This window comes from Solea senegalensis, linkage group LG15 (genome assembly GCF_019176455.1).
Source record: "Solea senegalensis isolate Sse05_10M linkage group LG15, IFAPA_SoseM_1, whole genome shotgun sequence".
NCBI classification, from domain to species: domain Eukaryota; kingdom Metazoa; phylum Chordata; class Actinopteri; order Pleuronectiformes; family Soleidae; genus Solea; species Solea senegalensis.
Window position 1 is genome coordinate 3,117,607 of NC_058035.1, and position 27,757 is coordinate 3,145,363.

The following is a 27,757-nucleotide window of genomic DNA, read 5'->3' on the forward strand; positions in this document are numbered from 1 at the left end:
AGGCGTTTCAAGACAGACATCTGATGGATAAACAGTCAATATTTTATTTACAATTAACAATTTTTTGAATACATTTAATCTGACATCAAAAATGTATATACTAAGAATATCCATTGTGGTGGAATGACAATTTGACGACACATTAAAATGCTGTAACTTAAAATAAAAAAATATCTGAAATCTATGGGGCGTATGGTGTAATTCACAAGAGGAAAAAGTCTCCAATAACCGATAAAAATCCAGCATTCGTGACAAAAACACTTCATCAATGTTGATTTCTGCATCTTGATCATTGGTTACAACACGTGTGGAAGTGACGCAGTGGCAAAGTAAACGAAATCAGTTTAATCTTTGTCTCCTTTTTTGGACCATCAATACTTTGCACGTAAAATACAGCGAGAAACATTTGTTCTCATACAGATACAGCACTCATCATCCATACAACTCTGCTCTCACCGTAAATCTTGATTACAGCGTCAATAAATCAGAACAAGCGGTTTAGGAAACTAGATATGGTCATAAAATATTTAGGGCAAAGTTGAAAAACAAAAAGTAAAATGTATTTATTAATTTTTGCTTTTTAAAAAAGCAGGCAGGGTTTGAATAGGCTTAGGTGAGACAAAGAGGACTAACTGTCATAAACAGTTCACTACTGCATATTCTTTTTTCTATTTAGCTCTTGTGGCTAAACAGTGCAAATCAACAGCTTTACATTCCTTTAGAATCCATTTGTTTTCACACCAAACAACTAGGCATGGGTATCATCAGGACTTTATCACTGATACTTCTAATCAATAATGATACTCTTTATTAATACTTTTCTATATATTTGGTGCGGAGGACACAGAAATTAAGAATGTACATCTTACCTCACTATGAGACGGCAGAATTGTCCCGAGTAATGCCATCAGCAGCAAAGTTAGCTTTACAAAGTGCTAGCCCAGTTAAGCAATATCTTTGTTCAGTACTATTTTTGCTGAGCCCCAGCTCTGCTAAACACTACCTTGATAAATGCTAGCATTGCTAAACGCCAGTATTGCTAAACGCTAGTATTGCCAAACGCCAGCGTTGCTAATCACTAGCCCTGTTAGACGTTAGCTCTGCTAAACGACAGCTTTGCTAAACGCTAGCTCTGCTAAATAGCAGCATTGCTAAAGTAGGCAAACGTGCTGCACTACATCACAATAATGGTATGTTGTGCTAGTGAATTTAATTTGATTAAATTAATTTAATTTAAAGTTGTTTTGGCCAAATTTAGCGCTGCTCAGCTTTAAAACTGAGGTGTGGAAGTGAGAAATGTTAATAGTCTGTGCTAGCGTTGTCTGATATCTGTCCATTATATAGAAAAGTTAGAATAAATATAAATATTGATATAAGTATTGTTTGTCCTGAAAATAATTGATTCTTCGTCTTCTGCAATATTGACCAATGAGGCACTGTTATCATTTTTGTTTTGATACCCATTCTTACACAACACTGCTCAGAATAACTCAGGTTATGGTTATGAGGAGATTTATACGTAACAAAACTAAACGTTTCACCTCAGTGTATAAATAGAGTTATTATGTGTGTGTTTGGAGTCCAGCACTGAAGTGAAAGGTGCTAAAGCAATACTCGTATTTCTTGTTCACTCGTCTCTGGAGACTGTAAAACCGTCACAGTGAGCACACGATCTGATTTAACTTCATATGGAGTGTACAGATGATGTAACGATTCACTCGCAGCAACAACAAACAACATTCCTTTTTTTCATTTTAACTCACAGGTTTATGATCCAAAACATGGCGCTTTTTTTTTTTTGTTTTTCTGACTCATGGCAACAGATGGACAAAGTTCGATGACACAGTGAGGAAACAGCTCGACCTCCCAAACTGCAAAGCAAAAACCTCAGGGTTGTTTTTATCACCAGCTAATATGAAATTATGAAAAGTTATCTTCATTTTGTGGTTATTATTATTACGGGTACTAATAATTAGATGGTATTTATGTGCACCAAGTCCATATCCATACTACTGTGTTTTCATTTAAAAACAGGGTTCCCACACCTTAGTTGATAAAAATTCAAGGATTTTTCAAGGGCTTTCCAGGACCAGTTCCATAAATTTCAAGGACTGAATGTGCTGACATAGCTTAAGCTTAAGTCCTTCTTTCTTGCACACAATTCAAGCACTTTCAAAGTCCATTTAGGGTGATTTTCAAAAAGATTTCACAAGAACCCATGATATGAAATTAATCACTAATCAATGTTAATAAATACCAAACGATTACTTAATTGTCAACTATTTTGATAATGTTCAACTTTGTAAATGTGAATATTTTCTAGTTTCTTTTCTCCATTTAACACAGAAATCAATAAAACTGATTCATTTTAGTTCAAATCAACATTTTCTGCTCTTTTTCAGAAGATGATTATGAAAATAACTATCCATCTACACTACACTTTTAACTCTAAAACACCAGGGTAATGAAAAACAAATTTTAACTGAAAACAGATTAGTATGGATTTGGCCTAACCCTAACCTATTTTCAGTGGGAGTTGTAAAAACAGAGGAGTGCCTGGATGCAGAAAAATAATAATATAATATATGAGGCACTGGAGATGTTTCATACAGTAGCAGGCTGTGCTTACAGTCATAAGTGATAAGTAGCACTGACTCTTGCTACCAAACGCAGACTTTTAAATTTTCCAACATGCTCAAAAAGTGCATATTATCCATCGGGACAATTTCTCTGAACAAACCAAGAGAAATGAATTAAGTGCGAGTGTAGGCACGTCATGCTTGCTCGTGGTGGAGCCAAAGAAGTAAAGACCATTTTATTACTATTTTTTAAAAACGCTAAGCGGTTGGAGAAATTGCGTTGATCCACCAGGAAGAGCCTGTGAACGCAGCCGAGTTTGACCGAGGAGATTGAAATTTAACAGCACAGACGGACGTGAGGCTATAAACCGGCGTTGTTCAGGTTTGGTATGGGATAAAATTTGGACACTCGACTCTGTGTGGTGGGGTTAAGGCATTCAGATTCACCGCTCATCTTGAAGAAGACCTCTTGCTCCTGGAGCTTCCGCATGAACTCCTCCTCTAACGCCTGCAGGGGGCGGCAAATACAAAGAAACCAGTCAAACACACACAAACAAAAAGAACAAACATCAACATTTGAGCAGCAGGAGCTAAAAATCTGACAACATAATGATTACAAAGGCAATTTAATTTAAGGTATTCTTCATTTTTAGGTAGCTACCTTCTTCCTGGGCCTCAGCTTCTCTCTCCACTCCTTTATTTCTTGGCTGTGCTCTTCATCCAGCTCCTTCAGCTTCTGGGTCTCATGTTCAATCAGAAGGTGGCACTTCTCATTCTGGAAGAACATGTGTGTAAAAGCAAGATTAATGTCCTGGATTAATAAACGGACCTACAAAATAAGTTTTAAAATCCCAACAATTGTAGTTCTGAATCATTTCAACCTTCAAAGCTTAAATACTGAATATACTGTACTTATTATTTTAAATCAGTATTGCGTCTTAAGATCAAAGTCTTTTGCTCTTATTGTTGATTTTTTACATCCTACAATCACAGTTCATTATAGACCTGCAACTAGCGATTATTTTCATAATTTTGATAATTGATTAATCTGTTGAATATTTCCTGATTAATGGAGTCATTTTTTGGTAAATTGTCAGAAAATGACCATCATGTACATCTCAAAACCTGGAAATGATGTTCTCAAAGTCTTGTCCACAAACCAAAATTATTCAGTTTCAATGATTTCTTTGTTAAATTGAGCAAATAAACCAGAAAACATTCACATTTAAGAAGCTGAAAAACCAGAAACCTTGTTTTAATTCTTTAAAAAACACTAATTGTCTAAATAGTTGACGATTCATTTAGTAATCGATTAAAAACAAATTCATTGTTTCAGCCCTAGTCCACTGTCTCAGTATGAATTCACATGAGTGTGTATGTGTGTTTAATCTCCACCTGTAGCTGCTGCAGCTCCCTGATGTTGGAGTCACACTGCAGCTGCAGGTCTCTCATCTGGTTCTCGTGTTTCTGGTGCTGATGGAGCCTCTCGTTCTTCTGCCTCTTTTCTTCCTGAGCACCAAACTGTTACAAATAAGAAAATGGATTAAACAAAAACACTGCCTATAACCACAGTAATCTGTTTAAGGTTGAGCACTAAATATGTCACCAGTTACTAAATGATCTATATGTTCAGATTTGAGAACACGTCGTCCACAAGCTCAAAGATCTCCATCACCGCCGTGTGGTGATAAAGGTGAGCTGCAAGTGGAACACAGCGACTGTGCTTCTGTCTTTGTACATTTATGTTTGATCAGAATCCAGGCGCCAGCGACAGACCACAACAACAGCGTCGTCACACACCTGCTGTCCACGAGGTTTGATTTGAATGTCAAATATATGGAATATGAAAATCCGACAGGAATTATGATGCAAATGTGGTCGTATTTCTCAAAGAGACATGTGTGTTATTTTAATTTATTTCTTATTAATATATTTACAGTGTTATAAAGGCACCAGATAACCTTTTTGTGCCTGGTGGTTTCACAAGAGACTGGTGAGGAGACGAATAATTCTCTTGTCAGAATCAGAACTACTTTATTAATCTCTGTGGTAAATGGGTTTAAATTAAAGATGCTGTGACTTTATGCGAGATTTACATAACTATATAAAACTAGAGTGTAAAAAAAGAGAAAAATATATATGAATTATATACAAGAGAAATACTTCGTCACAGTATGTTAGGAAGAAACTGAATTAAATTAAACATCAATATACTGTATGTACTCGTCAAATAATTACATGAACAAAATGTTATAATATATTACAATATAATATTACAAACAACATTTTTGTTTCCCAAAAGATTCACAAATTTGTTCACCATTGATTGCACAAAATGTTGTAATATTATATTTTTTTTTTACAAAAATGATTTTTCAAATGATTTTAAATAGTGATTGGTTGGTTTAGCACTAACTTACAACTTCCCAGGAAAATCTACTGGTTTTATCAGAACAAAGTTAAACTCACAAAAGTATAATAATCCAGAAATCAGTTTGAATTGTACCTGTTTAATCCGATCTCTCTCCTGCTCTGGTGTGACAACAGCAGTGACCGAGATGCGGAGGCTCTTCTTGAACATGGCCATGCGGGTCTTAGCATCGCTGCGCTGGATCTTGGGCAGACGGACCCTCTCTTGAGTCTGTTTGTTCTTCATCTCCTCGATCAGCCGCTGGTTGTAGCGCTGCATCTGCTCCATCTCCTGCAGACGACACCAAACGCTTGAGTTCAGCGGTGAAACAACAAAACAACGCACTTTTCTACACGAAGACTTTTCTGTGTGTGTTTTTCTTACTTTCTCGTGCCGCTTCAGCAGCTGGTGTCTCTGCAGGAAGTACTGGTCTTTAAGCTGCTGCTTCAGCTGCTGGTGCTTCTCCTGCAGGTGGCGCTCCTCTAACTCCCACATGGCTGCCTCTCGAGCTGCAGACGCGCAGAGAAAATCACGTATATGTGAGTTTATCAGACACAAACATGTGAGTAAGACGGTGGCGATCAGAGTGATGACAACAGACGGGCAACGCGTGGGGACCATCGGTTCTCATTTTTCTGCATGTTGACAACATGGTGTAGGAGCTTCTGGCATGCATTTTTATATTTAAATGTAAGCATAAAGACTATATTTCTGAAATGTTATGTTGGTCCGTTCATACTATAAAATAGACAAAGGGAATTTAAATCCAAAAGATGTTCAAGCAGAGTTGTTGAGGTTGTTGTTGAGGCTTCTTTGACAGCCTGGTCTAAACATACAGTAGATAATGTGAATGCATCACGGGAGTTCAAATAAATAATGTCTTCCACCGGTGTTTTTAATTTGGTGTGAGTGGTACATTTCTTGAGCAACTTCCAACAATTTGATTATTAAATCGTACTAAAATACATATAAGGGTGTGTCCTTAAGACTATGATAAGCCTTGCAAAGGGTAACTAGAGCTCACATCTGAAAAGATACTCAACAGTAACTCTCTTCACTCTTTTATTCCCTTTGGAGTAACAAAATTTAGTTTAAAAGGGACAGCTGACAAAATGGCTGCCAGCAGGGGCAGAAGGACAAAAACAGATTTTCAGCCACTTAACAAAATGGTCACCTATAATAAAATCATCACCATCTTAAATCTATAATATCTTGCTCTCAGACAGACTGGGAACTAACGTCTGGACATCGTTCGCTCTCGTACACCAGAGTCCATAGAGAGAATCGTAATTTTATCTCACAGAGACACTGGAGCTGCTGCTCTGCTGTTGCCTTGTTTGGCAGGTTTGTGTCCACATCTGAAAAAAGGATTTCAAACACTTGAGTGATCAGATAACATATCTGAACGTACTGATGGAGGCAGCAGTGGATTAACAACTCTGTGTGACACAGATTTTCTCAATGGAGTTTGGTGAAGGTTTTGCTAAAGCCTTTGTATTTGTGTCGGCTCATTCTCCAGCTCCTACCTCTCATCAGCTGCTGCTTGTGGTTGAGGCAGTCTCTCTCTATAGTGGCTATTTCCAGTTTATGCTGCTGGATGATTTTCTTCAAAGCTCCATCCAGGTCTTGTTGCTGCTTCTGGAGGAACTCCTGCTCCTGAAGAGCCAGAGAAGGAGAAGGAGACACAGTGAGAAAAGGCCACAAAGGAAGGGCGGTGAATCACAGAGGGACAGTAAAGAGCAGAGACGGGACGCAGAATAAAAGGACACCTGATGTGCCTGATAATATAACATCATATAACGTCGTAAAAAAAGTCATCCACTTCAAATTCAACACAACACAGAGAGAGCACTGAGATGCCACATCATCGACTGGAATCAGTGGAGAGGACACTCAGAGATCATGGATGGCAACGATCCACAATGGAGGTGAAGAAAGAGAGAGAGAAAGAAAGAAGTTAACAGTTGTGTTGAGATTTAGATCCACAGTTTTATGTAAGACAACATCTACAGCACATCGACATTTACATCATCCAGAGACGACTCGTTACATAAACATCTATTTTAAATTTACACATCATTTAAAAACAATGTGATGTTTTTATGTTCTTTTTTTAAACAACTAGCGAGTGGCAAAGTCTTTATAATTCGCCATAAATCATCATCATCATTGGCTTTTTCAGAAGAAAACCTAAATAACATAAATTTAAAGAAAGTATGTAATTGAGATTTTTTTGGACCAAATCATAGACTCAAAGTCAAGCTTCAGTTCAAAATTCACATTTTAACAGATTTAGTACATTCTAATGCAAGGATGACGACTTAAAATGTAAAATAAAAGTATATAATAAACCATGGGTGAGAAAAATGCTCCAAAACATGTATCCTTACACAGAGCCTTAGGGATTTGTTTTGAAAATGGTGAATTGTTACGCCCTAATATAAAGGACCGACGATATTATCGGTAAAAGGATCTGATATCAGCAAACGCGTCAAGATCCAGCGATATGACTAAACGACTAAAACATGCACCTGAATAAGCTGCTACCTCCTTCACTTATATGATTGTGCCCTCTACCAATATCATTTATTTATCATCAACATCTGCTGCAACATGAGTATGAAAAATATTATGTTAATTTCACTACGGAAGAGATTAAATTACCTCTGCAGGTGGGTGCACGGGTCGAAATCGGTTATCGGTATATTGGCATATCAGGCATCAGAACAAATCCAATATTGTCCCTAGTATTATCATTATTGTTATTATTCTTCTTATTATTATGATACTGAATCCAAAACAAGCTGGGCAAATGCAATACCAAAACCAAGTGGCAACTGGTCATGATCACATCACCCCTAAGAATCTGAACTGCTGGGAAACTTCCAGAATCTTAATTTGACAAATTGCAAACAGAAGCTCAGAGTCGTTCAGAGTGCAAACAGGTTCCTATTAGACTGTACCACTATCAAACACACTGCGTGTCCACTGATGTGCGCTACTTTATTATCATTCCCCTCTAAATCAGGAATATAATGTACAACACTGACAACACATCCTGTTGGAGAAGATCCAAAACTAGAGATCGGGACAATTAACTCGTTATAAATCTAGGGGAAAGGATAATTTTTCCATAGGCTTCCATTCAATCGGAGTACTTTAACATCCAGCAGAGTCGCCCCCTAGTGGCCTCTAGATATATTCTCTTTCTCCTAGGTGGCATCAGGAGGAAACCGTGAGATTACGTCCACTCAATACAGTCTACAGTGTCGACAACAAGAACACCCTTACTGAACATGTTTACTTGATTTTGATGGAAATATTAATAATAACCATATAAAAACAAACAGACTAGACGTGGGACATTTGTGGACTGGTGGAGGAGAAAACTGTAAATACTGAGCAGGAGAAGAAGAAGGGGAGAACCACGACACACAAAACACAGAGATAAAACCAACAACACACCCATGCCCATGCTTACATGGGATAAATCACTGAACCACCACACACTAACACTACCCTGTCACTCAACTTTGTACACATCTACATATGGGCCAGAGAAGGAGAAACAGGGTAGAGGGAGTGAAGGTGGTGGTGGTGGTGGTGGGGGACTTACATCCTGCATCTGAGCGTTGAAGAGTGCACATGAGGACAACTGAAAAGACTGAATCATAACCTGGGCCACTGCCTGTGGAGGAGAACACACAACGCACTCACCCAGATCAGGCACAGACAGCACAAGGCAGGGCTGGAAATACTCACATGCACACTCATACACAAATCTTAACCTCAGTTATGCAAAAGCTAGCCTTTTCCATTTTGGGAATATCGGTGAGATTAAAGCGTGCAGCTCATTCCTACGTAGATGTTAGGTGAAGGGAAGTCATTTCATTAGTTGTTCATACTTTTGTCATAATTCCAGCAGCAAACGAGCATTTTTTGTTGTTGTTATTTTCCATGCTGATGATGATGGTTCACAGAAGGTTAATGTGAAAGAAAACAAAGACTTTTGTCCACATGACATACGTGAGATTCATCAAAGATACAAAGTGAGATTATTTTCACAGATGTAAATAAACCCCCTCCAGTGGTCATTTAACAGAATACAGACTTCCAACACTTCCGCATTGGCTTCACATTGTGGACTTGGACACTATGTACAGAAGTGAGAAATACTTGCACAGTAATGCAGCCCAGTACAACACTATGACCCTGTTTATTTAATGTATTATTAACACAAATAAAAACATACATAATTAACACCTCTGCGAGTGTGTTAATTAAATGTTTTATATTGTGCTGCATTTAACTGTTCCTAGGTGTTCCTAACACGGAGTGAGTTAAATACCAAACGGACCTGGTGCTTCATCTACTCTGACAACACACCGTGAATCAGACACTCTTCAGCTCCGTGATTTACGATCCTCGCCCGTAATGCCTTAATAACGCCACATAAATTAAAGGCAAAGTCAAAAAGCTATTGTTCGACCTCCTTGAATAGTCGACAAATGTCTTCAGTCTCATGATTTATACACATGGGGCTCTTCTTCTTCTTCTAATAATAACAATAACTTCCAGACAGGGTGTGAATTGAGAGGTTGAAATGTCCTTCAACTGAATATATGCATCATATGAGCGTCACTCACAACCTCTGCTAAAATATAAGACAGTGCAGTTGTCCCTAGGTGCAACTTGACCTTTGAAAGGTAAATGTGGGGATTAAAACGTCCAATATCGATTAAAAACTTTTACACTGTCCTTACACTGCCCTGATTCAACATTACCACAAAAAAAATTAAAGAGGTGTACACAATTCAGCGACGTGAGGGGACAACTGTGGAGCACTGCTGCATCTCTCTGCCTCCTCTAAGTTCTATTCTACCATAATTTACGCTTGGTAACTCCTGTAGACACCGACTGCGGAACATTATCTGCATCAGCTTAAATGTAGCGCATGAAGTCAAATGGACTGAAATAACACCACATACAGGGAAAGTCAAAATGCTCCTGTTAAACCTCCATGAATGGACTGAAACACACAGAGCAACGGCTCTGGAAAATAAGGAGCGACTGCAGACACACGGCTTCTATTTGCTGTGTGTGTACATATGAATGTGTCACATGAGTCAAGCAAGATACTGTATGTGAAGGGGGGGGGGGAGAGAAAGATGAAAGAAAGAAGAAAAATTACCTTTAAAGGCCTCTGCACATCAACAACGCTGCAAATAAACGGCAGGAAATTTTGACGCAATATTCATGCTAAGCACAATGCGAACAAGCAAAAAATAAATAATTAAAAGACTAATTTACTTGCTAAAAAAAAGAAATACGTGGATACAAGAGAGGAAATGATTAACTCATGATTATTTTCATAATTGATTAATTCATTGATTATTTTCTCGATTAAGCGTTTGGTCCATAGAATTTCTGAAATGTCTTATTTAGGCTGAAATTACTAGATTAATTGATTACTAAATTAACCGCCAACCATTTTGATAAACGATTATTCGGAGTGTTTTCTAAAGAGTTAAAACCAGTTTCTGTGATTTTTCAGCTTCTTAAAAGGTGAATATTGTCTGGTTTCTTTGCTCCTTATAACTAAGAAATGACCAATACATTTCAGCATTTTATGACATTTGCATTTCTGAAGATTTTTAATGTCATGTCATCAACAACGTGCGTTCTGATTGGTTAGATGTGAATCTGTCGGAACTTTGAAGTTAACGAAAAGCAACTATCACTCAGTGAAATCCTGTCCATTATGTGAAAGCTATTATGATCAAAAATGACAAACATGCAACAAAAAACAAAAGAAAATAAACAAACCACGTCTAATGTACAGAGGCCTTTACATTTTCACAGAGTAAGACACAGAAGATGATCTTTTTACCTCTGCAGTCTTGAGGAGCGATAGATCCTCCTTTAAGCGTTTCAAGAGCTCTTTTCTCATGTGTTTGGGTGACTGTCCGACTTCCTGTTTGACCTAAAGTGTGTACGCAGAAACTGGTAGATGCTCTATGTACTATGATCGGAAAAGTCTAACAAGGCCCAAGAAGACATGCACTGCCCTCTATGAGAGGACGCAGGTACTGCACCCAGCCACCAACCGATTTAAAGCCAGCACCCCGAGATCCCACGTTCTGCGCGGTCATGTTTCTTTGAACGAGTCAGCCAGTCCCTTTGATTAGTAGTTTGTTTTTAGAGAGTCATATCAAGAGAAAAGTACAAGAAAATCGTAGCAATACATGTTGCTACGTGGTAGAAGATGTTAGTCGTAAACAAACAGCTGCATTGGATTAGATCCCACAGCCATCAGATTCATTTTCTGACTCTTATAAATTTGAAAAAGCAGAGTAACTGAGTTGGAATCACCCGGTCACAACAATCTCTGAATGTCTGACTGAATCTCAATTTGAAAAATCTTCATTATTAAAAGAAAAGATTTAGAGAAAATCACATTTTCTCTTAACCTCAAGGTGGCACTGTCGACTGTCTGTCTATCATAAGACAGAGCTACAGCAAATCATATTTAGTCATTGATTAGTTTTAAGACAAATGGATGCCAGAAACCCAATCCAATCAAAGTATCTGGTGATGTAATATTGATTTGTTTTTCCATATCAGTTACTCTGATTATCATTTTCCCCAAAATGAGCCCAACATCACTTGGAAAAAACCTTCACCAATCAGCCTCTACACGACCAAAGAAACCTCACACACTCATACGAGAAACATGGTTAGTGAACACATGACACATTAACACATTAACACAACATTTTTGCAACATTTGAAGTACTTTTCATCAGAAGGCGACAGCTTGTGTTCTCGCAGCTTGACAAGAGCAAGGCAGAGCTGAAGCGACCACTTTAAGCCGACATGAAACGCACTGAAAAACTGAGAAGCCCAGAGAGCAAACGACGAGCTTCACAACCAGCACCGAGTTATCATCATGAAGCACAAAGGGTGGCAAACGGCACGCCTGCCATAAAAGAGCCGCAGAAAGCGAAACGCACAAACTTCCACCAAAGCTTTTAGGGGCCTCCGAAACAGAGGAAGATGCAGAACAGACAAATACAGATAAAAGCATGTAATGTAATGAGAAGCTCATTCCATCATTTTAAAAAGTTTTAACTCCATTTTGAGGTTAAAGTTTTTATCAAGTTGCTCTCTAAATATATAACGCACAGTAGCACCAAAGCAACCAGAAGCCTGCGGGGCAGATGAATAATAGATACATCAACATGGAGCGAGAAGAAAGATAGCACAAGTCTGTCTGATGCAATGTTTTGCTCACATACAGTAACAGGCAGACGAGCAAAGCGACCCACTCCCACAGAATAATTATGACACTGTTGAGTCACAGAAGCAAACTGCCATATTAAAACAGCTCAAATCTATGACATGCAGAAGCTCTATGACCTCAAGGTCCACCAACCTCCCAGCAGAAGCAGCCGTGAGTGACCGTACCTCTTTCTTGCGGTTCTTCAGCATGTTTTGGAATTTGGACAGTTCCTTGTCCTGGTCCGCTTTGATGCGCTTGGCTTCGTCTCGGAGTCGGCTGGTGTGATCCTGCTCCAGTCGCTCAATGGTCTGCTTCTGCTTCTTCTCCAGATTTTCCACCTCTTGGTCATATTGTCGCTTCTTAGCCTGAAAAAACAAGAGACAACTTTATTTCTTTCTCCTCTTTTAAAAACAGCCAGGGTTTGACCAAAGTGCTTAACAAGATAAAAGCCACAACACTGACGTTCGCCTGAGTTTTGCCTCATTTGCTGTCCATCTCTTTTTTTGTATGCAAAGCCGCATCAATAAACTTCCTTCTCTTCGTAGGTTTTGTTCTCCAGAGGTTGAACGGACTATGAATTCTATGAATGCTGCTGCAACTCACTGTCTACCTGTTGCTGCTTCGTGTCTGGTGTTGAATCGAATATTACAGTCAATCCCGAAGCAGGTACAACCCGGGCCGTGCTCCCACAGGCAGGCCAGATTAGGAGCGACAGGCACACAAGCCAATTCATACTGATCTGGCCTTAAATAGTCTGAAATACAGCGTTGTCAGTTACTCTAGTTTCATTTTGGGAAAACATTTCAAAACCAGCATAAATTCATATGAGGTGATTCTGTAATGTAACATTGCACTTGTTACTCAGAGAATTCTGTGTAGTTATGTTAATAGATAAATACAATTTACTTTGCAAGTAATTCTGGGACCAATTTTCCTCCATTATGCTTCATACGGTTTTTTTTGATAGTGCGGGCATGAAACACATCTTAAATTACGTTCATGATTGTCTTAAAAAAAGATTTTTAATTTTACTTCCTGAGACCTGCAGATCCACTGTTATGTTTAATAAAAAAATTGACATTTATAATTGTCTAGATCTTTCGTAACAGAAAATCATGTCCTAATAAAACTAATTTAATATACTGTACATACATAAACAAACATATACACATATATACACACACTATGTATATATATTGAGGAAATAGCACTTTTAACTGTTTATTGCTCAATGTGAACAGAGAGGGTGAGTTGAAATTCTGGATTTTGTGCCATTCATTCAGCTGTTGTAGGAAAAAAAGAGCTCATACAGATAAATATCAGAATGTTTGTTGAAGCAGAAAGTGAAGGGGGAAACTGACTGTAAAAGACAACTATATAGTCATTTTAACCTACTTATAAAACCGAGCATCATATTTTCAACTTTGACATGAAACAAGCAGATTTTTTTTAGAAAAAAACAACCAACAACATCACACTGCTGTGGTATGAACAAAGTGACTCACAGTAGTTTCCTGTTCAAAGCGTCTGTAGATCTGCTCTCTCTGCTGCTGCAGCTTGTTGCTCAGCAGCTGCTGGGCCCTGTGCTCCTCTTTCTGCAGGAGGCGCAGCTCTCTTAACTCCTGCCGCCTGAGGAAACCACAACAACAGAGCAGTCAAGGTATAACCACATTTCCTCATCTCAAACTCAACAGCGTGTGCCATTGTGAGCATTGTTTTTGGTTTGTTTTTTGCCCAATCAAAACTTTTGCTTTTCATTTCCAGATATGGGATTTTATTTAGGTTTTCTTCATAAACATTAGTGTTAGAGCTCCACAATGTCAGATAACGCTGTTGAATATATTTATTGCAAAGTGTTACTTTTCTTACTAATTTGAGTTCACTGCTAAGAAAGACTCTGAAAAAATGAAATGCATTTTTCATTTTCATTTCAACATTCCATGGTTTTATTTAAAAAGAATAAATAATAAAACCTTAATGCCACCTTTTTTTCCAGCTACTAAAACAAACATCCCTTACGACCTGGACTGTTGAATTAAATGAATAAAAATGCAATGTCTCTTTGCAACTGTCTAACAATTCTCGTCTCAAGTGTGATCAGCCTTGCTTATGGAATAAAAATGACAAAATGCATACAAAATAAAAAAATTTTTTGTCCAAATACAAACTAGCACGAGGACCAATCTACATTCAGTGCAGTTCAAGCGGTGTTTACGATAAGCACCTGTCGTTTGTGATATGTACATTGCACATGATTGTGAAATATCCTATTCTCACAGTGAGTTTGGGTACAGACGTACCTGAGGAACCTCATCTCCTCGCTCTTGGTGTCATTATCCGTCACTATCTTTGATGTCGTCACGCTGACCTCCACGCCGTCCACCATGAACTTACGCGTCTTCTTCAGCGTCTTCTTCTGACGTCTTGACTCCTACAGTTGGAAAAGGGATGTTGTGAATGCACAATGATTAAAGTCACGTTGATATAATAAGAAATGAAGATGTAAAAGGAGGCTGATCTTCGGTTACCTGCATAGAAATGGAGCCCCCTTCTTTGGTCTTGGACAGGAAGCTGGAGATGGACAGGTTCAGGTCAAGGCTGTTGTTATCGGCGGCTGAGCTGCTTCCAGAGTCCGAGTCCTTCTCCACATCTGGTTTGCTCACAGCTGGACTTCCTGGTTCCACCTTGGTTTCTGAGTCAGTTTCACTCCCAGGAACAGACACAGCATCTTGGGAAATGCTCTCATCAGCGCGGGCAGCTTTTTCCTCTTCCTTCTTCACAGGGATGTCTTCAGATGGTGCCACTTCTTGAGAACCTTCAGAGATGTCTTTGATTTCATCACTGACCCCAATTATGGATTCAGCTGGTGCCTCCTTCTCCAGTTCCACCTTCTCTTCCCTCTCACTCTCTTGTTCGGGCTGCTCTGTCTCCTCTGTCTCCTCAGGTACCTCCTCTTCAGGCTTTTTCTCTGGCTCGGTTTCTTTGGTCTCTTCCAGCAAAATGCCAGTGAAGGAGTCCTCCACGCCTGACTTTGTGTCCGTCTCTCCATTTATGCATGTGCCCTTCACATTTGATTCTATATTCTCTGTGTGTCCATTTACATCAGCATCATTAAATGCATCTTCTATTTTGTCCTCTGTTTCTTTGTGCTGAGGAGTCTCCTCACTTGTTTCTTTGCTCTCTTCCTCTACTTGTGCCACATCTTCTGATACAGGTTCTGGTTTCTCTAGTGCATCTTCTGGTTGCTCTTGTAATTTCCCAGAGTCTTCTGTGCCTGCTTCTTCTTCTTCTTTTACATCTTCAGGTTTCAGTACCTCTTCTTCTGCCGTGACTTGAGGAGGTTTATCCTCTGTTTCCTCTGCAGGCGTCTCCTTCTCCTTTTCCTTTTCTTGATCTTCTGTGTCAACATCTTTGATATCTGTGGGTTCTTCAGGTCGTGCTGCTTCAGGCTCAGTAGGAACCTCTTCACCTTGACTATCTTCTGGTTTATCCTCAGGAAGATCTTGTGAGACTTGATCCTTTGTGGGCTCGACTACGCCGGAAGCCAGGTCTTCATTACTGGCGTCAGACACTTCATTGAGTTTCTCCTCCTCGGTTTTGTCTACCTCACTTGTTCCAAGTCCTTCATCTGAGAGCTTATCGCTGGTGTGGTCCACGGCAGGTTCTGCCTCTGTCTTTTCTGTAACAGATTCCAGTGTAGAGGGAGTTTGTGGGGCTTTGTCATCCTCTGAGCTGGCAACACTGACATCTGATGGCGCTCGCTTATGTCCAGGAACAGCCTGAGATTACAGACAGAAAAGGTCTTAGCACTGTCTTTCATAAAGATGGACACTGGCTGTTGGAGCACATCCATCATTTTTTTGTTTATTAATGTACTTACCACAGGCGTATCAGGCGTTTCTTCCTCCTCCTCTTCCTCTTTGCTTTCCTCAATCTCCTCTGTGACTTCAGCTTTGGCCTCGGCTATGAGCTCTCTGAGAGGTTTGCAATCAGTTACACTGGTGACAAAGGGATGCTGCAGATAGAGACGGACAGAGACGCGAGACATCAAACTGAATTAGAAAGCTCAGATGGCACAGATGTCAAAACAGAAAACTAGAATTACAGACTTATAGGCACAATTCTCTTTTAACCACATTAAAACAACAGATTTGGAAGAACACAGAGTCCCGAGAGGCCAAGAAAGAGTTATTTTTTGTGTACAGATTATTTCCTTGTGCACACACACACACTTACATACATACTTACAGATACTTTACTTTGATTTCACGTGTCTTTTCACATCCTCACAGCTACCATAAAATGTTAACAACTTGGCAGTTAAAGTTTTATTTTCACCTCAGAATGTCAACAATAGAGACATTCTTGCTGCTCTGGCTCTTAGACATGGGATTGTCATAGGCAGGAATTAGACAAGATAATAAAAATATCACTTTCAGAGGAGCAGTGAGATTTAAAGTCCTAGTAGATGTATTGTGCTAGTGAATGATGTAAAGTTTAGGATGTGATACAACATTGTCTTAGATCATATTCCAAGGAAAGCTTATCACTGTATACAACTGATAGAGAAATTCCCCTGAAGCGTTTCCTTGGATCTGGGGTCAAAGAATCATTTCATCACCGAGTCCATATAGACAGTTGTTCCTCCAGGCCTTCTCTGATATACTGCGTTCACGAGACTGGAAATGGTGGACATATGTGTAGGACCGTACAAATGAATCGACAGACAAACCATAAACCTGTGATGCCTCAGGCCAGGGCTCTTCCCAGCACATAATGACAGCCTTTTTCCTTCATGTGTGTGTATGTACATGCATGCATGCATTCTTTAGGGTTATATTACAGACTGTGCATGCGGTCACACTGACAGATAACAGACTGTGAGTGGATTAAAGCGGCTTACCTGTAGAAGCTGTACCGAGCTCCATCTATTGTCCACATTCTTATCAAGTGCTTTCCGCAGGAAGTCTTTAAACTCTGGTGACCTTTCAGGGACAAAAAAAATAAAAAAATCAACAACAACAACAAGAAGAAATCAATTTCTTGGCCATGTAATAGAGCTCTATCTCAGGCTTGCATTCTTTTTCTGTATGTGGCTGAGTTATAACAATTTACCACACAATTTATCAAACACATTGCACACATCCACATCATCCTTCTCTGCAAACCAGAAACATTCCAGTGCCACCTCTCTATCTATCACCACCTTACCAGCGAGAGGGATGCATGAGCGTGGGCGGCTCGGACTTGGCTATTTTCAGCAGCACTCTCATGGGATTCATCTCGTGGTTGGGTGGCTCAATCTCTGCCAGCTCTATCAGCGTCACCCCGAGGGACCAGATATCGGCCTTGTAGTCGTACGGACGGTCCTTGGACGTTTCGCACATTACTACCTCCGGAGCCATCCTGCAAGAGGGAAAGGCAGATGAAATGTGTGCTTTTTCTGCCAACCATGTAATGTCTTAGGCTGTGTCTGTGTGTGTGTGTGTGTGTGTTAAGTAAAGGACAGATTTATATATGACATTTTCTCAAGATGTAGGTTATAGCTTAAGGAAGACATTCAGATTCAGGACAGGAATGTATTGGCACTGAGGGAAACTGTGCAGCCTCCATTTTCTGGATGCTTTCTCCAGTTTGATATGTGATAAGATACATCAAGCTCCACCCACTTTAGCTGTCATTTTGGTGAGGAACATGTAGGACATTCATTTATATTCCGGAGGCTTTATTGGCAGAATCTGAACATACAAACCATAAATATGTTTGAGGCCACCATTTTGTGCCGAACTGTTTCCATGGCAGCACAAAAGGAGGCTTCAACATTTTGAAGCAGTAGCTAATTATGCAAATAATGAACCATAAACCCAACACATAGGAGGTAGAGAAAGGTGCTGCAGTGTTTTTCACTCATCAGTCACATCATCACATGTCACTAACTCCTCCGAACCGGATGTTAAAGTCTGAGGACTTCCCACGTCTAAAAAAACGCCTTCAAACTGCTCAGCGAGGCAATGTCACGACACATCACCGAAAACTGTGGGAGCGACACGATTATCGGCTGGACACGGGTAAGTAAGTGCCCTTGTGTATCCAGGCTGCATGACTCACCAGTACGGAGTGCCGATGAAAGAATCTCTTCTCTGTAACGTCTTGGTATTTTTAGCAGACACCCCAAAGTCAGCTGAAAATAGAAAAAGAGTTTTGATTGTTTTTTTTTCACGAGAATCAAAGTTAACGGTTAAATGACTCATTTCAACAAGAGCAAGCCAGTTATTATAATAATATAATTCATTCCTGAATTGACCCCATTAATGGACAGAAGTCCATCATGGGTTCCAGTACTTCTATTATCCGTGCAACTATTTCTGCCTGCTCTACCTCTTTTTCCTCACATCACTGTCAGTACGTACACATTAAAGGACGAGAGAGATCATTAAGTCTCTGGAGACCGGCTGATAAGTATTGTTTGCCTGACTCTGACACGACTCTCTGCCTCTATAGGACATGAGTCATCAGGGATCCAGGAGCTCCGGACGCTATAGCAGTGACATAAACACATAGTTCTTTAATGTTATGCAACCAGTTCAGTGCATCATACTCGGGTACATACAGTACAGTAAAGGATGTATAAAAAAAACAGGCCTACAGAGAAGACATTACTTTGTTTTCAAATGTTTTCAAGTGACACCAGGTGAATGACTCATTCCAGTTTTTTACCAATGAAATGACGGTGCTGTGCATCATTGGTGGTTGCTACTGCACAGACTGGGAATGAGATCCATAACTGACTTTCACTAATTATCTTTTTTTTCTTAAAAATCTATTAGCGTTGGCCGTGTGGGAAGGTTTAGACTGGCCACCAAGGACATATATCTGAGAGAAAGCCTGCCACTGAATCATCTACACATAATAATCTCTTCCAGAAAAATCCTTCACATTAGGGGAACATTTTCACAATGGTGTAAAATGAGAGGTACATACCTAGTTTCACCTCTCCATCCAAGGAGAGGAGAATATTACCAGCTTTCAAGTCTCTGTGGATGACCTTGTTCTCGTGGAGGTAACACAAGGCGTCCAAGGTCTGCTTACACACCACACGGATCTGGGGCTCCGTTAGGGGCCTCTCCAGTTCTGTGGAGAAACAAGTGCACATGTTGTTCTGCAGTTTCTGTGGCTACATTCAGATTACCAGACGGAAGTGGATAGTATCTGAATGAGAACAGTCGTATGGTGTTTTTCGTGTGGCACCGTCAGTTATTGATGAAGGTTATGTCTTATCTTACATGTCTTTTCATCTATTTATCTATATCCATTTGTTGTTGAAGCGTGCAAAAAGGTATTTGTGTGCATCATCTGTCTGTGACAACATTCGCTTTCAGATGTCAGGCACTTGTTTTAGATAAAAAAAACACAATTTATCAGATTTCAATCGTCAGATGTCAAAGTTGGAGACAACTTAAAAACCCATTACAATTTAAAAATATACATCCTAGAAGCCTATCACACCTTTTGCAGTAACTACTGCATGAACCAACTGTGGGCACAGTGAATCCTCTTTGAATCCATCAGCAAAAGTAAGTTCTTAAAGTTCTGCAACTTCTTAACCTCAAATTCTGTTGTGACAATGGAGGACACAGGCAAAACTAAGCCAATCCTCCTGAGTCGACAATCATGACAAAAAAAAAAAAGTATCCGAAAAGCAAATGGAAATATTTCAGGTTTTCCACCGTAGATGAGAAAGCATTGGAAAAAGGTGCAGACTCATGTGTTTAGTTTAGCAGTTTAGCTCCACCCAAGTGCAGCAACAGAAGAGGCATCTCAGATGGGCAGTGCCACAAGTAATTAACCTCACATGACTAATGGTAAGTGTAATAATGAACAATGTTGTTAAACCTCTAATAACACGTCACATAATATTCATCTGAACTGGATTTTTGGAAAAAGTGACAGCGCTAGTATCCATGCTTGAAAACACGGGTAAACTGTCTTCAACTGTCTGAACATAAACTTAGAAAGCAGAGACTGGCCAGTTGGACATGGTTACATTAAAAATGATGGTCTGGTGGTGTCCAATAGCAACTGGAGGACAATACTCCACCCTTAAACCAGCCGGCATGTATGACTGGACAAATCCTGGCAGAAGAAATTGCTTTTGGGTGAATCAGACCACAGAGCAGAATTTACTGTACACCCAACAGTGCAGTGAATTATTTGGTATCCTCCTTATTGTAGTAATTCACAAGCAAGACCAAGTTGTGAGGGTGATTATTTTACCTTCAGTATAAGAGAAAATGCCAGTATTAAAAAAAAAAGTGGACAAACCACTCCTTGAAATCTGAGCTACAGTAATTACACAGTTGAAATGGCCTCTCCATTGGTAGAGAACTGGAAAAAAATCCCACTGAGGTTTTTTTTGTTGGAATAAAACGAGTTGGCACTCGGGGACGGAGCAAAGAAATGGCTCCAGAACTCTGTTTCCTTCAGTGAATGAGAGACTTACCCAGCATGATGGCATCCACCGCACCACCCGCGCAGAACTCTATCAGTATCTAGAAATTTAAAACAAAGTGGGGAAAATTTTTTTTAGATTGATGCAACAACGCCATTATTTAGTTATCCACAGAAGACATCAGCATCGCCGTGCTACGTTATTGATTACGTTGTGGAGTGATTCCGAGAAACTGATCAATCAGACCCTAAAATATCTTAAGTTTCCCATTTCAGGACACATTTTAGATTTACTGGAGTGAAACATCAGCAGAACTCCCTTTTCTATTTACAGTTTATTATTAATTCCTGCTATTTACAGTGTGAATGCTTCGTTTACGTTTATATTTTAGGGCTTCAACTAATGATTATTTTCATAATTAATTAATCTGTTGATTATTTTCTCAATTAATTGATTCTTTGTAAAAAAAAAATAAAAAAATTCCTACAGCTTGAAAAGATGCTTAAATGTCTTCTTTTAATATTTTCTTTGTTATATGGAGCAAAGAAACCAGAAAATATTCATATTAAAGAAGCTGGAAAAAACCCAGCATGCTTGTTTGATTAACAAAATAGTTGACGATTAATTTAGTAATCAATAGATTCATTGTTTTCAGTATAAATTCTAATGAAAAATGATTCTGGTAAGCAATACTTGATTTGCTGAGCATACAATTTCATTCTTCAATCGTTTCTTCTAATCATGCTGTACCTAAAACAAATAATTAGAATAAAAGGTGAGAAAGGTGAGAAAATATTTGAAGATGTGGGGAAAAATTGGAAAATGTTCTCACATTTTTAATTTTTCAACCAGTTGAGACAATAATCAACATATTAATCAATAATAAAAATAAATCTAAGTTATTTGCAGGGCTAGACTTGATCTGGTCTGAAGTTTTGGACATATTAAAAAGTGTCCAATTCCAGACATCAGTTGTAATAGTTGATGTTATGTTGCAATTATTCTCAGCAATTACTGTTTTATTGACTTTGCCAGCATATCACTCACTCGGGGTATCATATGACAGACAAAATGAATAAACAAATAAATAAATCAATCAGAGCGACAATCGAGCACCTCCCTCTATTCAGAGACACAAACAAAGAACGAAAGAAGAAATCCAAGTCACCAAGTGGTTATTCCTGTTCTACATACTGTAACAAATGGCTTTTAGCCATGGGAATCTCGCATGTAATCTGCTTTCCCATAACACGGTCAGGAGCTAAAAGTAAGTGTGCATAATCTAATATTAAACATCACATGCATGAAATAAATTCTCTGTCTTTTTTAAGTTGTACAGTGTCTGAAACCATGGCGGCTATCTGTCTGTCAGTAGAAAACATAAATACACAGTATTATACAATCACAATCAAGTCCAAATCCTGCAAAGCAGAGGCAGTTACTGATTCATCGCACTGCTTCAGAGACGTGGGAAGGACGGACAACCGTGCATGCTCCTCTGAATTATTAACAGGCACTTTCTCCAGCCACCAAAGCCACTCCATTATCTTCTTATACATGTGGACAGACCACAAGGGACAGTCACATGAAACCACCTGCCAGATCCTAATTGCGCTACGGCCTCATGTGGCACACAGAGTGAGACGAACTGACCATGTTGAAAGTGTGCGCTGCGAGCTCAACTCTCTGCTCATACATTTACTTGCTTTGCCTCAGTAAAGACTAAATCATCACTGATTATGATAGTGGTAGGCCTCGCTCGTTATCAGAAAGCTCCTTCAACGATCGGGAATGTTTTCTTTCAGGCAATCCTGTCGCCGTGGCCACACACTGACCTCTGACCTTGTCACATGACTGGCTTTAAAACCTTCACTTGTCGGCGACAGGGAAAGTCTTGACTTAGGTCACTGCCTCTGTGTTTCCTTGGATTAAAATCAACAGCAACACAGAAGAAAAACAAAGTGTTCTGTCAGTCAGGCGCTCGCTTGCATGCTTACCCAAAGTTTGCCTTCAAAATAAAAGGCGTCCAGCAGTTTGACGATGTGATGGTGGTCGCAGGAGGCCAGAATCTCAATCTCCACCATGTAGTCCTCCAGCTCATCCTCCGTCTTCGTGTCAATCACCTTGGCAGCGGCGAGAGTCCCGTTCTGCTTGTTCTGAGCCTGTAAACAACATCGACCACAACCGAAATAAGAAATTACAGAGGACTGTGGATTCTTACAATAACAAATGTTTAAAAGAGACAGAGCAGAGAGAGGGACTGTGTGGTGTGAGTTTGTTGGTCAGTGTATTGCGCAGCTACTGTGGAAAACATCCGTCAACATCAACAATTTAATTTAAAACAAAAGCTATTTTGAAGCCAGAGCAGAGGAGAACAGAGGAGGACTTTATGTAGCTGAGAGCAGTCTCCTGCTATGTATTCTATAAATAAATAATAATCGATTATTAAATGAATGGCCAACTATTTTGCTAATCGATTTAAGTGATATTTTAAATAATTAAAATGAGGTTTCTGATTTTACAGCTTCTTAATAAAGTAAATATTTTCTGGTTTCTTTGCTCCGTATAACAAAGAAATCATTACAACTGACACATTTGAGAACATATTATGGACCAAGACTAATCGATCAATCAAGAAAATAACAGAATAATCAATTATGAACATAATTATTAGATGCGGCCCTGGTACATTTGCACCACGCTAAATTAAAGTGGGTTATAGGAAGTGACACAACACGTTGCCACAGCATGTCAGCTCGTCACACACTGGTGCTCACACAGGGACACAGCAACTGTACAGCTGCAGAATTACATTTTTGCTCTTATTGCAACAGCCCGAGTCCTAATAAATACAGTCTAAATAAAGTTTACTTATATAAACGTGGTGTTCTATATTGAGAGGGAAACCTACTGCAGATAAAAAACCCGACGAAGTCAAAATAATTACAGCACACCCTGTCATCTTCTAGCATTTTCACGCTAAATCTCCATTTGTGAAACTTGTCAACTTCCTCCTCTGCCTCATATTCTTTATTTCCTCTCACACTGACACTGCGAGACAACATGTTTAGTCACATTATACCAACTAATTCTGTGATTTAATACCATTTATGAGCATAAGTATATATTCATAGCACATTTCAACATCCCTACTCCGGATCGGGCTGTGCTTGGATTAATACTAATACCTAATAAAAATACCACACAGCCCTTCACACAAGAAGCCGAGAAGCTATTTTGAGACCAGCTTTGGGCCTAATGTTTATGGATACAGACACAATCTCAGGGAGTTAAGGAAAAAAAAGAAAAAGAAATGTGAGGGCGGGTTTGGAGCAACTGGTGCAGAGTGTGTCAGATCCTATATTTACACACGTCTGACCTGACACACTGCAAACCTATTTCCCTTTGTACTGGCTGATGTCTGGTTTACACAGGCCATCACTAAAGGCCTACACACAGTCTTGGAGGGGTCTGAGTATATGAAGACATTTCTTGAAACTGAGCCAGGTTTCAGGTAGCGCTGCAGCTATTGATTGTTTTCGTAATCTATTCATCCGACAAAATTATTTTCTCGATAATTGTTTGGTCCATAAAATGCCAGAAAACGTTCAAAAAATGTTGAACATAGAGACGCTTGTGACAGCAGTGAACTGGAAGTAAGCAAACAGTTGTTCAAAAGACAAAATAACTGACAGCAGCTTGAAACATCTACGTAAATCTACGTTTTCAAATATTTTATTTTATAATATAACCTGTTAAATCTAAAGAGTTTGTGTCGTGCTGACGATGACACTGTGGTTTTCATGCTCTTCAAACAGCTGATTCACACGTTGCTCACCCCACCCAAATGAGGCAACAATCAGAAGCCTGTGAAATAACTGATGACATGCGCCGACGGCACAGTGACCTGATGAAGAGAGAACTCCTCCCCATCCCTCTGTGTGAAGGAACAAGGACTCGGTACGTTAAGAGGTGCATATTTAATCCACAGTGCTATGTGCTTTCAGTCACTAATCAGCTAAAAAAAATCTTGAAAAATCGCTATGAGAGATTTCCTGGCTGCAGTATTTGACAATAACTGATCAAGGAAGGGAAAACAAACTTCTGTTCAACAACAAACAAAGGAAGCTTGAATTCATTAAGATGATTCCTGCAACTGAGCTCAACTAAACGAGTAGAAAATCAATGTTTCTCATTTGGTAATCATTATGAAATGATAGGTTATTTTAAGAAAGCACATTTACCAGGCTGTTATAACCGTAACCTCAGCCCACAGTATAACCTGCAGAGAACCAACAGTTAGCAGAGATGCACATTCACAAACTACAAAAGGTTAATGGCTAAAATCCGCACCTGAGTGCACCTAACATTGTGTATGGCATTCACTTGCTCCTGTCATTTTACCACAAGTGGGCAATTCTGGGAATGGGGTGACACATGTTTTTGAGGACATCCACTCTCAAGTTTCTGGACCTTTCCGACGTCAACAGCCTTTTTGAAATCCAGTCTGACAGCAGCGAGTCCATGTTTATTTTGTGTGGCTGTGGACCACACCTTCACCAGACTGACTGAAGCCAGGTGCCTCTCAATGACATGGCAAAGTCACATTAAAAACTACTCAAACGTCCTAAGGGGTAAAAAAAAGTTGAGTGGGGAGTTCTGGCTGTTAGGGACACAGTATTATCAGAGTCAGGTTTGTTTATATTTGCTCTACAGGCAGATCTATGCAGACAGGTAGCAGCAAAGTACTGGACTGAGTTAGAGATGTTAATGTATTGTCAATATTCTGATATTTCAAGAACATAACCTTGTTGTGTGGGTTCCCTCCAGGTACTCCGACTTCCTCCCTCATTCCAAAAACATGGAAATTGGGGATTACATTGACTGTAGGTGTGATTGTCAGAGTTAATGGTTGTTCAGCTCTGTATGTGGACGCTACATTTCACCCTTTCTCAGCTGGGATAATCTCCAGCTCTCCTCATGAGGAGGATAAAGCGGTAGAAAATGGAAGTATGGATGGAACGTGGAAGTTCCATGAATCAATACACATCCAAGTCCAATCTGTGGCGCACACACACACTTGTTTTGGTCAAAGAAGCCAACAGTGAAGAAGATTGTGGATGCTTGCATGGTCTTCTTTGAAGAGAAGTTATGTAAGGAGATCTGCCATTAACCACAGATCCACCTGTACAGCCCATGACTCAACGGAACACAATGAAATACAAATGGGGGCAAACTGCTAGAGGGAAATTGCTGCCAGTGCAGTAAAAATGTGAGATTGAGCACACATGTTTGGAACAGAACCGCAGCCATTTACACAGCAAAAATGTGTAGCAACTCTCTCCACACATGGAGAGTATGAAGCAGGCCCTCATATTGTACCATGGAATTATTACTGCTTATGTTATCTTATCTGTTTAATGTGACATGATTGTTGGGTGTCAGGTAGGCTGGTCCAAGTATTTCATAAACTGCTTTACACAGAATGAGCTGACAACAATAAAAATATCCAGTGAGTGACATGGTCTTGTGGTGAAAATGCCTCCTTGAGCCAAAAACAGAGGCGAATGACCAGATTGATAGATAATGATAGGAAACAGTTTGCTACAGCAATTCAAATAATAAAGAGATGACCATACATGAGTTCACAGCATAATGAAAATAATAGTCAGTTGCAGCTCTACATATCTTTCGAACCCTTGACCTTCAACTTAAAAGACAACTCGCTCTACAACCCAGCCACCATGGCCCATCATTAAAAGTTTAAATTTGCTCTACAGATAGATATTAGCAGACAGGTAGGAGCAAAGTATTGGACTGAGTTAGACATGTTCATGCTATTGTCAATGTTATGACATTTCAAAAACAAAAACACCTAGTTGTCGCAGATGTGTTTTGTTGGGAACAAGCTCTACAATGGCTAGCAATGTTGCCTCACAGCACGAAGGGTGCCAGTTCAGATCCCAGGTCGAGCGAAGGCCTTCATTGGGTTTATTAAATGTCAAATGTACCTAATGAAGTGGCCAATGAGTGTGTATTAGTATGACAGTATCGCAATACAAATTGTACCGTGGGCTATTACCGCGGTATTGTCGTATCGTGATGTTTTGATATGTTCCATCCCTAGTATGCGTGTGAGGGAACTGTCCTGACCAGGATTAGAGAAGGACATGTACAGTATTTGGTGGCTTGGACGAGAAGCAATCATTTTAACCTGCATCATCCACACATCAACATAAAACAGAATGGACATGAGTGAAACCCCGAGGCGGATGTGGTGCGTTACCTTATACACTTTCCCAAACGCCCCATCTCCCAGCTCCCCGATAATGTCCCATATTTCCTCCGGGTTGACGTCTCTGTGCACATGTTCATACTGCTTCTTCTTCTTGTCGGGCCCCAACTTGAATATCTTCCGGAAATTGAAGAAAGACATGTTTTGTCGCTTTATGAGGAACTACCGAGTGCTGAGGATGCGTCTGTCTTCGGTTATTTCCGCCGCCGCGACAAAACACAGCGGTTCTTTCCGACCGCGGAGCTCAATCGTGAATCGGGGGCAGAAAAAAGGAAAAATTAAATGTCCGTTCATGCGTTACACGAGAGCAGACACGCGTGTTGTAGTCGGCTACGATAAAGCCAATTATAACTTCCCTTTTGACGGCGGCGGGTCTTCGCAGTCACATCGTAGCTAGCGGTGTTTCACTGTCGGAAGAGGTGAGGCAGAAGAGAGGAGAGTTCCGCGGCTTACGGTTATGAAACTGAGTCGTAAATACCAACCATCGCGTCACATACGACGCCACATTTTCACCATTTCACCGTTAAACGATGGTGAAATACATACACACAGCCCAAAAAAGACCTCATGCTTCGGTTGGCTGACCGCACAGAAGTTAGCGAGTAGCGTTAAGCTAGCCAACGTAGCGTACTTGATTATCCGGTTACAAACTTCAAAATTAAAGCACTTACAAATTAAAAAAAACAAACTTTATTTTTTGCCAGAGAAAAACAATTAATTGATTTATAAATTGCATGCATAC

At 39.7% G+C, this 27,757-nt stretch overlaps 1 protein-coding gene across 3 annotated transcripts; it reads right to left on the reverse strand.

The window, feature by feature from the left end:
• Nucleotides 1-30: 30 nt before the first annotated feature.
• Nucleotides 31-27,627, reverse strand: slka (STE20-like kinase a). Of its 3 annotated transcripts, none has more exons than XM_044046544.1 (19): nt 27,007-27,627; nt 22,718-22,882; nt 20,772-20,820; nt 19,253-19,402; nt 18,380-18,452; nt 17,483-17,677; nt 17,175-17,256; nt 16,152-16,286; nt 14,800-16,050; nt 14,572-14,702; nt 13,777-13,900; nt 12,457-12,636; nt 8,606-8,677; nt 6,516-6,645; nt 5,374-5,498; nt 5,086-5,280; nt 3,975-4,100; nt 3,241-3,354; nt 31-3,087 (listed from the first exon to the last, which is right to left on the reverse strand). In XM_044046544.1, the coding sequence occupies exons 1-19, from the start codon at nt 27,154-27,156 to the stop codon at nt 2,941-2,943; spliced, it is 3,594 nt and encodes a 1,197-aa protein (XP_043902479.1). In that variant the 5' UTR covers nt 27,157-27,627; the 3' UTR covers nt 31-2,940. The 3 variants fall into 3 exon arrangements, with proteins under 3 accessions (XP_043902479.1, XP_043902478.1, XP_043902480.1); XM_044046543.1 differs by lacking the exon at nt 8,606-8,677 and adding an exon at nt 10,880-10,972; XM_044046545.1 differs by lacking the exon at nt 8,606-8,677.
• Nucleotides 27,628-27,757: the final 130 nt, after the last annotated feature.